This window comes from Lontra canadensis, unplaced genomic scaffold (assembly GCF_010015895.1).
Source record: "Lontra canadensis isolate GAN:19392208 unplaced genomic scaffold, GSC_riverotter_1.0 scaffold137, whole genome shotgun sequence".
NCBI lineage: Eukaryota > Metazoa > Chordata > Mammalia > Carnivora > Mustelidae > Lontra > Lontra canadensis.
Window position 1 is genome coordinate 3,176,037 of NW_022631131.1, and position 14,360 is coordinate 3,190,396.

General features: G+C 40.2%; 1 protein-coding gene across 16 annotated transcripts in view; it reads left to right on the plus strand.

The window, feature by feature from the left end:
* SYNRG (synergin gamma) overlaps window positions 1–14,360 on the plus strand; it is an 87,100-nt gene that overhangs the window by 41,624 nt on the left and 31,116 nt on the right. For all 16 annotated transcript variants that reach the window (XM_032843316.1, XM_032843317.1, XM_032843311.1 and 13 more), the window contains 3 exons: window positions 5,317–5,435; window positions 5,660–5,722; window positions 11,905–12,852. In XM_032843316.1, coding sequence (XP_032699207.1) covers window positions 5,317–5,435; window positions 5,660–5,722; window positions 11,905–12,852 — 1,130 coding nt within the window. The remainder of the gene's footprint in view (window positions 1–5,316; window positions 5,436–5,659; window positions 5,723–11,904; window positions 12,853–14,360) is intronic.

The window sequence follows — 14,360 nt, forward strand, 5'->3', positions numbered from 1 at the left end:
TTCATCTTTTCCATTTTAACCAATTGATTATCTCTTAATGCTTCCTGCGTATACACTGTAACAAGAACTAAGGGATAGGCTTTGTAGGTAACTACAAATTAAGAAAAGAGGGGTGCCCGGGTGGCTCCATTGTTAAATGTCCGTCTTCGGCTCAGGTCATGATCCCAGGGTCCTCTAATCGAGCCCCACATCAGGCTCCTTGCTCAACGGGGAGCCTGCTTCTCCCTCTTCTACTCCCCCTGCTTGTGTTTCCGCCTCTGGCTGTCTCTCTCTCTCTCTCTCTGTCAAATAAATAAATAATATCTTTTTTAAAAATTTTAAAAAACAGATTAGGAAAAGAATTATTATCCTGATTTTAAGAATTTGTCAGGTAACCATAAGTGCCACAGAGGAGAAACATTTGAAGGGTGGGACTATAAAATAATAGTGATTTCCAAGCCCACTACAGTGGCACACAGTTAACCAATAGATACATAATAATATTTCTTTCACCAGTCTCTTCCTTCAAACAAAATATATATGTTCTACTCTCTAGAACATATCTGAATGACCCAGGGCATCTGCAGTTACCTGCATAACATTAGATTCAGTGTTTTCCTACTCAAAGCTAAATAAAAATGTGTTAAATCACTGTTCCCTTCCTTGGTGAATCATGTCACCATATCCAGTCACCAAATCAGAAATATGTCCTTTATCTTTGGTTCCATGCTCTCTCCTTTACCACCACCAACTCTGTCAGCTCTGCTTGGCGTGGAAAAAGGCTGGATGTGCTCTTGCCCTTGCCTGTCCTCTCGACCGTTGCTCTACCCCCACAGCTTATGCTCCAGCCGTGCCATGAGGACTCTGCACTGATCGTACTTTTTCAGCTTTCTGACCTTTACCCTTCTTCAATCTGAAATTCTCTCAAGAGTTCATTCTAGTTCTACTTCAAAAATCAGTTTAACAGGGCGCCTGGGTGGCTCAGTGGTTTAAGCCGCTGCCTTCGGCTCAGGTCATGATCTCAGGGTCCTGGGATCGAGTCCCATATCGGGCTCTCTGCTCAGCAGGGAGCCTGCTTCCCTCCCTCTCTCTGCCTGCCTCTCTGTCTACTTGTGATCTCTCTTTGTCAAATAAATAAATAAAATCTTTAAAAAACAAAAAATCAGTTTAACATAGGAAGTGTTTACTAACCCCTCTGCATCAGTTGGCACCTCAAAGATGAGGGCCCTCCCTCTTTACTGCCCTGGTGCCTCAAAGGTGTCTGGGCCCTGATGACTGGTTTATCTCTTTCCCTTACTAGGCTGTCGTACTTGATGAAGATCTTTCCTGGCAATATTTGTAGTCCCTAGCAATAATTATGTAATTAATAAAGGATTATTGAATGAGCGTGTTGCAGTATGCAGGTTATAAACCAAATTAGTGGTTTACTCCTCCGGGGAAAGAAAAAAACTCTTAGTGGGTGAAATTGAAGTTTGGGCATAGAAAGCTTTAAGATGTTGGCCTGGACCAAGATTCATGGGATATTAGCAATTTTGTGTGGCATTATCTCCACATAATAGTTTACTTTCATACACAGTCATAATCTGTAGGCTTTTTTTTTTTTCCAATTCTGACTTGATTACTTCCATGCTTACATGAAAACATTTTGCTCATGTCTAAGAATCCACACTCATTGTTTATTTACACATTGAAAAACATTTACTTACCATCTGCTATATGCCAGACATTGGGGTAGGCACCAGAACTATAAAAGCAGAAAATGCAGTTGCTGCTATAAAGAAGCTTAGTTTTATCTGGGTATTTATAGTATCTGATAAAAATTCTCTTAGAATTGGTCCTTCAGTCTTTTTGTGTGTGTTTGTACCTGTATAATGAATTCCCTAGTTTATGATTTATATTCCATATTATGAGTTTATTTTAAAGGGTTGTTTGTTAAATGATGATATAAACGGCTAAGGCTAGGTGAACATTTTTTTTTTTAACAGGCTCCATACCCAGTGTGGAGCCCATCACAGGACTTGATCTCAGGACCCTGAGACCAAGACCTGACCTAAGACCAAGACTTGGATTCTTAAAGGATTGAACTACCCAGACACCCCTTGGGCAACACTTTTAAGCAAAAAATGGGCATTATTTGTCCGAGAAGATGAAAAGCCAAGTAAGATGTTAGAAGTAGGCTGCGGTGGAGACTCCTGGTAGTCTGTGAAAAAAAAATCTCAGTTAAGGGCAGCACCAATGTGGGATGGCTTATGATTTGTGACGTAATCTGTAAAGTATTTTAGAGATAAGAAGTGGCCTGCGGAAAGGGATCCCCGCTACTGTGTGGGGTAAATTCAGCTGCCATAGTAATCCTGTGATGAGATGATGAGAGTACTCTGGGTTTAGAGTCAGGCACTGAAAAGTGTGCATTTGAGAAATTGGTCAGACTCAGTGTCGAACTGAGTGTCAGAGGAGAAATAGCACTTGAGTCAGCATGAAAGGGGATGTGGCAGTCAGCAGTGTCGTTCATTTATCCATTTCCAAAATACTTAACTGTGAGCCAGCACTGGGGAGCCTGGAACAGGAAACACCACAGACGAGGGGTACCGAGGATAAAAGAGTTCAAAAAGGATTAAGGTGAAGGGGTTTTGAATTGGTTAGTCTCATTTTACTTTTTAAGTGACAGTATTTAGTGTGGTGTCTGTCCGATCAGATTGGGGGTGGGGGGATCCCCAAATGTGAGGTGATGATCAGGTGGAGGCCAGTGTGTGGGCGGTGAACAGATTCCCCCCAGGCAGAACAAAGGAAATAGAAGTTTATTGAATACACTGCAAGGGAGCAGCAGGCTGGACTGCAAAGGAGAGACCACCAGGCAGTGGATGGGAGCTGTTTTTGTTTATGGTTTTTTTTTATTTTTAATTTTTTAAAAGATTTTTATTTATTTATTTGACAGAGATCACAAGTAGGCAGAGAGGCAGGCAAAGAGAGAGGAGGAACAGGCTCCCCGCTGAGCAGAGAGCCTGACTCCGCGGGGAGGGTGGGGGCTCTAACCTAGAACTCTGGGATCACCACCAGAGCCGAAGGCAGAGGCTTTAAACCACTGAGCCACCCAGGCGCCCCATGGGAGCTGTTTTTGAAGGGGGAAGATGGGGTAGTGTACCCACAAATGGAATTTTCCCTATTTAGTGATGTTGCCAAATAGCCCATTGGTCTATTAGGGCCTGTGGATGTTTTGAGCAGAGGGCTTGTCTTTACTCGGCCAGGTGGTCACTGTGGGCCCTTTTGCCTTGATTAAGTTTCCATGACTCAAGCTTGTTTAGCAGGCTTGCATTTAACAGGGTAAGCAACTCAGTAAAATCATCTATGACAGCCACATGCAGTGAGTGTAAAACAAATTGACACACTGAGAAAAAGCAAAATACTTTTATTTTTGGTGGCCAAATTCTAAGTCTTATCTTTCAACAGAATGCCTGGTCTTAAATTTTAAAAGAATTGTACCTCTCTCACTGAGTATCTTTCACTAGTATTAAAGAGTAGAAATAACAGTTTTCATATTTGGAATAGATAAATACTTTATGTAACTGGCCTAAACACTGTCGTGGTGATTACAGTTTGTTTGTTTTTTTCCCCCAAGAATTTCAGAGAATTAAAATGAATTATTCATTTGTAATATGCATAAAATTACAATCTGAGTCAGCAGTTTTTTTTTTTTTGAGTGGAATTTTATTTTGTTAACTTCAATCAGTATTTCATTACCTTGAAGGTCCTCTATTTTTTTCCAATCCTGAAAATAATTTTAAAATTAATAAAAATCAATTATATGTCATATTTAGTAGATTTTACCAGTGGGATTTACAAGGCTGTAACTGAAGTTGGCAGTTCAGGAAAAACAAATAGGTTGTTCAGCTTTGTGGTTTTTTTCCCCCTCAAGCATTAATTACTTTTATTTATATGTAACATTCTGCTCAATGAGTTGTAGTTTAATTGTTTAGGGAGCTTAAAAAATCCACCTATAATGTATAGATGATGACCTGTTTGTCAAGATCAAATACATTGCAGCTGTTTGGTAGTGGTGTGAAATTATAATATTTCATAGCACTAAGTCCTATAGCACTGTGGACCTCCATTAGCATGCATGGGCGGGAGCTGGGGTTTTTACCTTGCTTGTAGACCGCTGATAAGACGATTTAAATGACTGTGGAAGATTTTTGCTTCAGGGCAAAGAACTCAATAGAAATCCATTTATATAACTTGTGTGTGTGGTATTGAATGACACAAACTAGTGGTAGAACGTCATTCATATGTAAAGTTGTTCTTCCAGGGAGCTGCCTGGGTGTGATAAGAAAAAAGGGGGGGCAGTGCTTTTATAGTGTGTGTTTAAGCCATCCAAGAATTACCCACACAGATAGTACTCATTACACTATTTTTCCATCCAGCGAGAAATATGTCCACAGGCAAAAGTATCTTTATCTAATTTTGAAGTGATTGTTGTTTTGCTACAAAGATAGCTTCTGGAAACGCTGATGTGATCCTTGTAAAAATGTAAATTGTATTAACTCTACTGCTGCTTATCAGATGTGTGAACTTCTGCCAGTAAGCAATGCAGTAAGATCAAATAAGAACAATTTACATCTTGGCCTGAACAGCATTTCATAAACAGATGTTTATCTTAACTATTCTACCTCTGCAGTCTGAACCCATTTCAAAGAATATATTAAGGTTAACAGAATTTACTCTAAAATATTGGGTGTACATATTTGGAACAGTTCACTTTTGCCATTTTACGGACCTTAAGTTACAATTCTAGGAGGTCATCATTCTATGAGAATCTATTCCCAGTGCCATTCCAACTGTTTTTCTGGCTTACAGAGATGATTAGATGGTCAGTGTAGGTCTGACCCCTCTTCAGATAATCAAGCAAAGAGTTATCACATGGGTGGTGTGTCAGTATATTTTTCCAAGAAAAAAGGATGTTTAAAAAAAAAGGGGGGGGGCGCCTGGGTGGCTCAGTGGGTTAAAGCCTCTGCCTTCGGCTCAGGTCATGATCCCAGGGTCCTGGGATTGAGCCCCGCTTCGGGGTCTCTGCTCCGTGGGGAGCCTGCTTCCTCCTCTCTCTCTGCCTGCCTCTCTGCCTACTTGTGATTTCTCTCTCTCTGTCAAATAAATAAAATCTTTAAAAAAAAAAAAAAAAGTGTTCTCCCTTCTGTGAATATAAATAGTTTCTAACTTTTAAATCAGGGAGCCATGAATTTTAACGAGGTAGTACGTATTTACCATTTCAATTCTAAGCTTCTACTTGATGATAAGGGAAGGATTCAGTGTTCTTGTCATTAAGAAACATTTCATTTTCCCTTATAGTGCCCCTTCTTTGTTGATGCCACTTCCTGGAACTAAAGCATCAGCTTCAATGGATAAATATGCTGTGTTTAAAGGAATTGCAGCTGAGAAGTCCTCTGAAAATACTATTCCATTTGGAGGTAAAAACACATTGTCAATTCATATACCTATGAATGTAAACCATTTTAGTGGTGACCTTTTGTGAGAAATGTATAAAATGCTTACACCACGTGTCAAGTATGTATGATTAATCCAATCTGCCTTACTTACTTCCTTGAGTTTTAATATCAAGATTCCTAAACTTTTTTTTTTTTTTTTTTTAAAGATTCCTAAACTTAATGGACTTTCTGTCTTTTCATCATAGAGCCTGGTGACAAATACAGTGCTTTCAGAGAACTCGAACAGACAGCAGAGAGTAAATCTTCAGGTAAGTTTTTGATTCCTTAAATGGATAAATTACTTCTGTTTTTTAAAAATTTATTTATTTTAAGTAATCTCTACACAGATTACAAGTAATCTCTACATGGGGCTTGAACTCATAGCCCCAAGATCAAGAGTTGCATGTTCCTCTAAGCCAGCCAGGTACCCCTCGTTTTTTAATAAAAGATATTTTTAAATTATTTTTATTAACATATAATGTATTATTTGCCCCAGGGGTACAGGTATGTGAATCATGGTTCTTTCAGTGATACTTCTGAATATGTCTTTGTTATAGTGTGTGTAAGAGGATTTTTTGGCTTTGTGCCTCTGGAAATTATAAGGAAGCAAAATGTGGTTCAGCTATTGGAAATTATTTTCTAAAATTAAGGGCAAACCCCCAATTGAGGCAATTTCTTTTTTCTTTTCAAGATTTTATTTATTTATTTGACAGACAGAGATCACAAGTATCACAAGTAGGCAGAGGGGCAGGCAGAGAGAGAGAAGAGGAGGCAGACCCCTCACTGAGCAAGGACCCTATGTGGAGCTCCATTTGGGGCTCAATCCCCTGACCCTGGGATCATGACCTGAGCCTCAGGCAGAGGCTTTAACCCACTGAGCCACCCAGGCGCCCCCAGGCAATTTCTTTTGAATCTAGTGTGTTCTCTTTCACTGGAAGCCTTCAAGCCAAGTTAGACTTCTGTATCAAATGGAGGGCTCTGACTGGTCTCCGTTATTTTAATGTTTAACAAGAACTTGAACTGTTTTCAGTCTGTGGACTATGCAAAAGGTAGCAACCAGTCTTTTTAAGATTTTCAGAATTGGCTATAATTTAATAAGATAAGAGGAATTTATAGAAGGGCTTAGAGTAGAAGGGAATATAGAATGATAGTTTGAGAGCCATATGTATAAAGACTGGAAGTTATATTTGTGGTTAAATCCTAGCCTGATATGTAGGGTTTAGATAATCCATAGGTCAAATTATGTCCTTCCAAGTTTAGCTGCACGTGCTATGATATCTGTATACTCTGCGGAGGATTTCTTCCTGAGTACAGTGCCGTCCATATTCTACCTTTGTGTATTGAGTACTCAAATTTGGAACATTCTTTGATAATCATTTGTTCTCACCTTTTTGTCCAAGAGGGTGGGAGCGGGCAGGGGAAGTGAGAGGAGATAATAGGAAAGGTAATATATGTGTGAAAGTTCAAGGAATAAGTGTACTGCTTAGGGTGCCTGTAGATCAGTCTTTTAAATGTCTGCCTTCTGCCCAGACCATGGTCCCAGGGTGCTGGGATGGAGCCCTGCATCAGGTTCCTTGCCCTGCAGGGAGCCTGCTCCTCCTTCTCCCTCTACTGTCCCCTGCCTCACTTGTGCACTCTCTCTCTCCCCTCTCTTTTGCAAAAATAAATCTTTTTTTTTTTTTTTTAAGATTTTATTTATCTTTTTGACAGACAGAGATCACAAGTAGGCAGAGAGAGAGAGAGAGAGGAGTAAGCAGGCTCCCCTTGGAGCAGAAAGCCCGATACGGGGCTCGATCCCAGGACCCTGGGATCATGACCTGAGCTGAAGGCAAAGGCTTTAACCCCTGAGCCACCCAGGTGCCTGCAAAAATAAATCTTTAAAAAAAATTTTTTTAAGTGTACTATTTAAGTATCTCTAAAAAGAGAAACCCACCAATTCTTAAAAATATTCTCTCTCTTATAGCTGTTAGGTTCCAGAAGTGTTTCCTTGTTTCATTCAAGCCTTTAGGATGTAGTAACTTTTTTCTTCAGCGCCTGTGTTAAGCACTATGAGTACAAAGATAAACCTTAGAGGAAACTTGGGGCACCTGGGTGGTTCAGTCTGTTGAGGGCCAACTCTTGATTTTGGCTCAGGTCACAAATTCTGTCCTGGGGTTGCCCTCAGCCGGGAGTCTACTTCAGGATTCTGTCTCCCTCCCGCCCTGCTCACTCACATGCTCTCTTTCTCTAAAATAATAAATCTTTAAAAACAAGCAAAAAAAAAAAAAAATCCACAAAACCCTAGAGGAACTTGGGCTTGTTAGTTGGGTTTGACTCCCAGAAGTGCTTTCCTCACCTACCTCTCAGGCCAAGGTGAGTTTGGAGTAAAGAGCATGGTTTAATATCAGAGTTCTTTGCTTAGGGTGGTAGTAAAGATCTTATCATAGGTGTGCTATTCCTGGGAAAGACAGTGGTGCCATCAGAATGGAAGCAGTACCTTCGTGCTGCTCTTGGAGAACTGTAGTAACAGAACCCCATACCGTTACTGCCATGTGTGCTGTCTTGCTTTCATTCCTGTATTAACTTTAACTCAGAGTTAAAGAGTTCCAGTTAGAGCCGCCAATTCTTTGTTCATTTTAGGAGAATATATTTTATTCTGTTCTCATTAAAAATACATTGGCCCAGGGGCGCCTGGGTGGCTCAGTGGGTTAAGCCTCTGCCTTGGGCTCAGGTCATGATCTCAAGGTCCTGGGATCAAGCCCCATGTCAGGCACTCTGCTTAGCAGAGAGCCTGCTTCCCCCTCTCTGCCTGTCTCTCTGCCTACTTGTAATTTCTCTCTTTCTGTCAAATAAATACATACATACATACATACATACATACATGCATACAGTGGCCTAAATGCATCAAGTATGTTAGTGTCTTAGAATTTATGAAAAATCACGTAGTATTGTGTTCAGAACTGTGGTTTTTGTAGGTTACTAAGTGACAGAGATTAATGTTATTTCCTTTTTTCCTACTCCTATAGTTTAAACTGTAAATTTAAAGAGATGAGGAAAATACTCTATATGGAGAAGTGACCCTTCTTATTGAAGTTTTAGCAACAAGTGACCTCTTTTGAAATGTTTTCAGGGCCTAAAAATTGACAAGTAGAGAGAGGAATTTATGAGGATTCAGAGGATTAATATATCCTCTGATATGCAAGTTTCCAATGACCAACTAATTTATTTGCCCCAAAGTTCTCTTTGTTTTTGAGCTTGTAAACCCACCCATTTTTCTTTCTTTTTGAACCTTTCACCCAGCTTACATTTCTAATGAAAACATACACAATTCATCAGTAAGTTTAGTTTACTGTGGTGATTTCTTTTTAAAAATAACAAAGCAAAACTTGTCAATTTCACAGATATTTCAAAGCAGCACATCAAAAATTTAGACTGTGACAAAAGTGGCTGCTTGTTACATTTTCATTTACAAAAACGATACAAATATTATCGGTAACATAATTATCCAAAATTGTGGGTGATTTTTTTTTTAGGTTTTACATATGCTTCTCCCGTCAATTTGTGAAATTGACTTTAGTTTTATTAGTCGTATGTCTTAAAAACATAAAATACAGAAATTTTGAATGCTGTTCCTCTCTTTCTAAAATTTCCCTGATATAAATAAATAAAATCTTTAAAAAAAAAAAAAAAAGGGGCGCCTGGGTGGCTCAGTGGGTTAAGCCGCTGCCTTCGGCTCGGGTCATGATCTCAGGGTCGTGGGATCGAGTCCCGCATCGGGCTCTCTGCTCGGCGGGGAGCCTGCTTCCGCCTCTATCTCTGCCTGCCTCTCTGTCTACTTGTGATCTCTCTGTGTCAAATAAATAAATAAATAAAATCTTTAAAATTTCCCTGATAATATTAAGTAGATTTCTTTGTGTTGGTGAATTATGCTGGTGAATTGATTAAATCAGCTTCCATTGTTTTTCCATGCTTTCTTACGATATATCAAAGCATATATCATGTTACAAACACAATATATGTAAAGCTTGTTTTATTTTAATGACAGTTTTAAGAATTAGATTTTGGTTTGAAATATACTTTTTTTTTTTAAAGATTTTATTTATTTGACAGAGAGAGATCACAAGTAGGCAGAGAGGCAGGTGGAGGGGATGAGGGAGAAGCAGGCTCCCCGCCAAGCAGAGAGCCCGAAGTATACTTTAATAGCTCATTTGTTTCTATATCTTATTTTTAGGGACAAACAGAATTTTAAAACTGGACAAAGAAATTAAAGCCTATATTTTAGTTTATAACTCTCCAGAAATAGCACTCACGTTTTCAAATAAGTGATGTTGGTATAGCTATATTTATATTTGGTTTATCTTTTGGTTTTCATTATTTGGTAAAACCTAGTAGATTTTATGGAAGACCTTTAGACACCACTAGAAAAACTAAGATCATCTGCCTCCTAACCTCATACTTACGAGTGATAATGTTACTCTAATAATAAAGGATCTCTATTTAGAATCATGGGTCTAGGGGCACCTGGGTGGCTCAGTTGGTTAAGCGACTGTCTTCGGCTCAGGTAATGATCCTGGGCTCCTGGGGTAAGTCCCACATCGAGCTCCCTGCTTATCAGGCGGCTTGCTTCTTCTCCCTCTTCCTCTGCTGCTTCCACTGCTAGTGCCCTCCTGCTCTCTCATTCTGTCAAATAAGTAAATAAAATCTTAAAAAAAAAAGATAGAATCATGGGCCTAGATTTTTATCAGCATCCTAATTGAGTCTATTTAATTTTTTATTGAAAATTCATTGTACTTGTTTTCTCTAAAAAATGATAACAAAAAAAGTTTTCAATAAATCCTTCCTCAGAGTAGCACAATATAAGGTTTAAATCCTATCCTTTGAAATTTTTAATAATGCAGTTGGTACTTATTTAAATGCCTCTAAATTTTAATAAATAAGAAGAAGCACTCATTGTTTTAGTGGGATGGCTGATTTTGAGAACAGCCCAAGTACTCAGAATTTTTTTTTTCCATGAGATCAGCTTATTTGTTGTAGGGTGTAGAAAAACCACCACTTTAAAATGTGTCCTTAAGGGGCGCCTGGGTGGCTCAGTGGGTTAAAGCCTCTGCCTTCGGCTCAGGTCATGATCCCAGGGTCCTGGGATCGAGCCCCGTATCGGGCTCTCTGCTCAGCAGGGGCCTGCTTCCCCCCTCCTCTCTCTGCCTGCCTCTCTGCCTGCTTGTGATCTCTGTCAAATAAATAAATAAAATCTTAAAAAAAAATACTATAAAAAAATACTATAATAAAATGTGTCCACGGGACGCCTGGGTGGCTCAGTTGGTTGGACGACTGCTTTCAGCTCAGGTCATGATCTCGGAGTCCCGGGATCGAGTCCCGCATCGGGCTCCCAGCTCCACGGGGAGTCTGCTTCTCCCTCTGACCTTCTCCTCACTCATGCTCTCTCTCACTGCCTCTCTTTCAAATAAATAAATAAAATCTTTAAAAAAAAAAAAAAATGTGTCCTTAAATAAATAAAATCTTTAAAAAAAATAAAATGTGTCCTTAGCAGGGGATACCAAGGTGGTGCAGTCAGTTGAGTGTCCAATTCTTGGCCTGGGCTAGGGTCTGATCTCAGGGTTGTGAGATCCAGCCCTGAGGTATCAGGCTCCCTGCTCAGGGCAGAGTCTGCTTGAGCTTCTCTGCCCCTCCCGCTTACGTTCACATGAGCACACATGCTCTCTGGCTCGCTCGCTCGCTTGCTTTCTCTCTCCCTCTCTCAAATAAATAAATCTTTTTTTTTTTAAATAAATAAATCTAAAAAAAAAAAAGTGTCCTTAGCTAGAATGCTTTGCAAGTAAGTAGATACCTTTTGAAAAATTTTCGTCGAAGTTCCCTTCCAATTAATGCTTCCATATACTGGAGGAATACCAGTGATACCTAAGAATATGCTTAAAGTGCCTAGATGAACAAAGGGTTTCAGAGTCTGAATATTAGGTGCAGGATTTTTCGTAATACTTCATTGGTATCTGTGACATTTTTTGCTTGATGGATCACCATGTAAAGCATTTTATCTTTAAGGGATCATTATTTCAATGTGTCTCTCTTCAGGAACCTCGAGCACCTCTTTCTTCTTCCCTTGTGTGCTGGGCTGGCTAGCTGTAGTGAGCAGAAGCCCTGAGAGCTGCACTTTCGGCCAGCTGAAGGACCTGGCCCTAGGAGACCCAGCACACTTAGATGAGCAAATAAAACTGCGGCTGTTAGGTGCTCTCGGTTTGATTCATATTTCTTTTGGTATCACTAGCCTTCAGTGTGGAAACAGATGTGTAGTTCCCAAAGAGATGTTTTGGTAGGGTTTACAGCATGGTTAAATAATGTCAAGCCAGTGAGGGAAAAGTCTCTAAAAGTATGCTTGTAATTTAATATGCTGTGCACCATGTGGTTTTCAGCTCAGCATTCTTATTTATTTGGCTGTGTTGTTTTTTTGTTCTTTCAGGGGAAAACTTCGCAGAATTCAGATCTGCAGGCACAGATGATGGCTTCACAGATTTTAAAACTGCCGACAGTCTATCACCACTAGAACCCCCAACAAAAGACCAAACTTTTCCAGCGGCCTTTCCCTCAGGAGCTACACAACAGAAACAACAAACACAAGTGAAAAACCCTCTGAACTTAGCAGATCTAGACATGTTTTCCTCAGTTAACTGCAGCAGCGAGAAACCCTTGTCTTTTTCAGCTGCGTTGAGTGCATCCAAAGCCGTTTCCACACGACCACAGCCAGCAGTGCCCACTACAGCCACGACAGCGTTGGCAGCCACGAAGATGTCTAGTTTGGCTGATGATTTTGGAGAATTCAACCTTTTTGGAGAATATTCTAGCCCAGCATCTGTTGGGGAGCAGGATGACTTTGCAGATTTTATGGCTTTCAGTAACAGCTCTGTTTCAGCTGAGCAAAAGGCCGATGACAAATTCGATGCCCTTAAAGAGGAAGCTAGTCCTGTTCGTCTGCCCGGCAGCTCGAGCAGTGCAGTGAAGATGGGACAAGGCTCAGCTGCCGCGTCTACCAAATACGATGTCTTCAAACAACTTTCTCTGGAAGGATCTGGGCTAGGTGTTGAAGAACTGAAAGATAACACTCCTTCAGGAAAAGGTGATGATGATTTTGCTGACTTCCACTCCAGTAAATTTTCTTCCATGAACTCAGACAAATCCCTGAGCGAGAAATCCGTGGCTTTCAGACACGCCAAAGAAGACTCTGCTTCGGTGAAGTCCTTGGATCTCCCTTCCATTGGTGGCAGCAGTGTTGGCAAGGAGGACTCTGAAGACGCACTCTCTGTTCAGTTTGACATGAAACTGGCTGATGTGGGAGGAGATCTTAAGCATGTCATGTCTGATAGCTCTTTGGATTTACCAACAGTTAGTGGCCAGCATCCTCCTGCTGCAGGTGAGGAATTGGTGAGATTACTTTGGTGATGGTGATGTAGATTTCAAAGATGGTGTGGTGGGCGCCGATTTCCAGTATAGTGAGGCTCTGGCTCTTAACCTTTATGAATTTCTAATAACCTCTTCATTGCCAATCCCATTAAAGCAGTGTTGAAGTTGATTCTGTAGATATTTGGATATATGGATCCCCTGAATACCGTGGAACTTAGATTGGATCGATTAATTTCTTTTCAAAATCAAACACCAACTTGGTGTTAGAGGCACATAAAAATCCACTGCTGAATGAACCCTACATCACCAGGACTTTTTATAAAGACTTCTGCGGTGTCAGTAATGTTCCTCTATTTCTGTGAGTGAGGTCGGTGTTTCCCTCTCCTTCTCTCTTCTCTTGGGTCTCTTTGGCAGCTGCCAATATATTACTCTGTTCGGTTTACAGAAACTGACTCTTGGTAGGCCAAGGAAGTAAAAATGTCTAGCCGGTTGTACTGCAGTTTGCCATGTCTCCACAAGGGAGGAGGGAAAGAGCTTGTCTGGATGTCGTGTGTGCCAGAGTCTGGCAAGGAGGAGGGCATGAGTTGTAGTGGAATTCAGGTACAGTGTTTGGTGTGAACTCTATTGCTGGAAGTATTAAATTGTAACAGATCTGTAGATGGTAGAATAGGGTAACTACTAACTTTCTCCTAAGATGTTTGAAAACATCTTATAAGGGAGCCCTCTCTAAATTCTGTATGGATTTACTTGTAGCGGTTTATTCTATAGTCCAGCTTCCTGTCATAAAAACTAGATTCCCAAGTGTCCTCGTTTTTGTTTTTTGATATGTTATATAGAAAGATAAACCCATTTTGTGGCCTTTAATAATGAGAACTATCTCAGTATTACTGTATTATTCTAGAAAACATATTATACATTCGGAGGGTTTGTTGTGTTTTAACTAGAGAGGGACATACAAGACATTTCCAAGTTCACAGATTGTGGCAGAAATGTCAAATATTATGGCTTTTGCGTATATCAAAATGGTAAGTCAAAGAACAAAACCTCCTCCATCCTTTGGCTGCTGGAGTAGTCAGAGATATTCTTTAACAGTGTGCTTGCTGGATCAGGAGCAGGTTCTCAGAGACAGGACACATGTCACATGGCGGCTGGCTGGCTAGGGCATTGTCTGAGGGTCGCAGACTCTGCATAGCTCCTTGGGCCCGACTGTCTACTTCCTTTTTTTGTATTTTTTCCTCAGATGGTTTCCTTTTTTTTTTTTTTTTTTTCCGATTATTTGCTGCAGTTTGTTTGATAGAGTGATTTTGTTTCTCTTTTTTGTATGAGCTGCTTGAGCCACAGTAGTCGGTCGCAAAGTGCTCTGTTTTTTGAAAAATAGCTGATTTTTATTTAAAAATCTCATGACATGTATACTAGCCTTTTGGACTCTGAAGTTATGAATTAGAAGCTATTTTTTTGAAAGTGAATCTATATTCTTTCTTAGTGCCAAGCTAGATGTCTTTATGAGATGACTCTAAA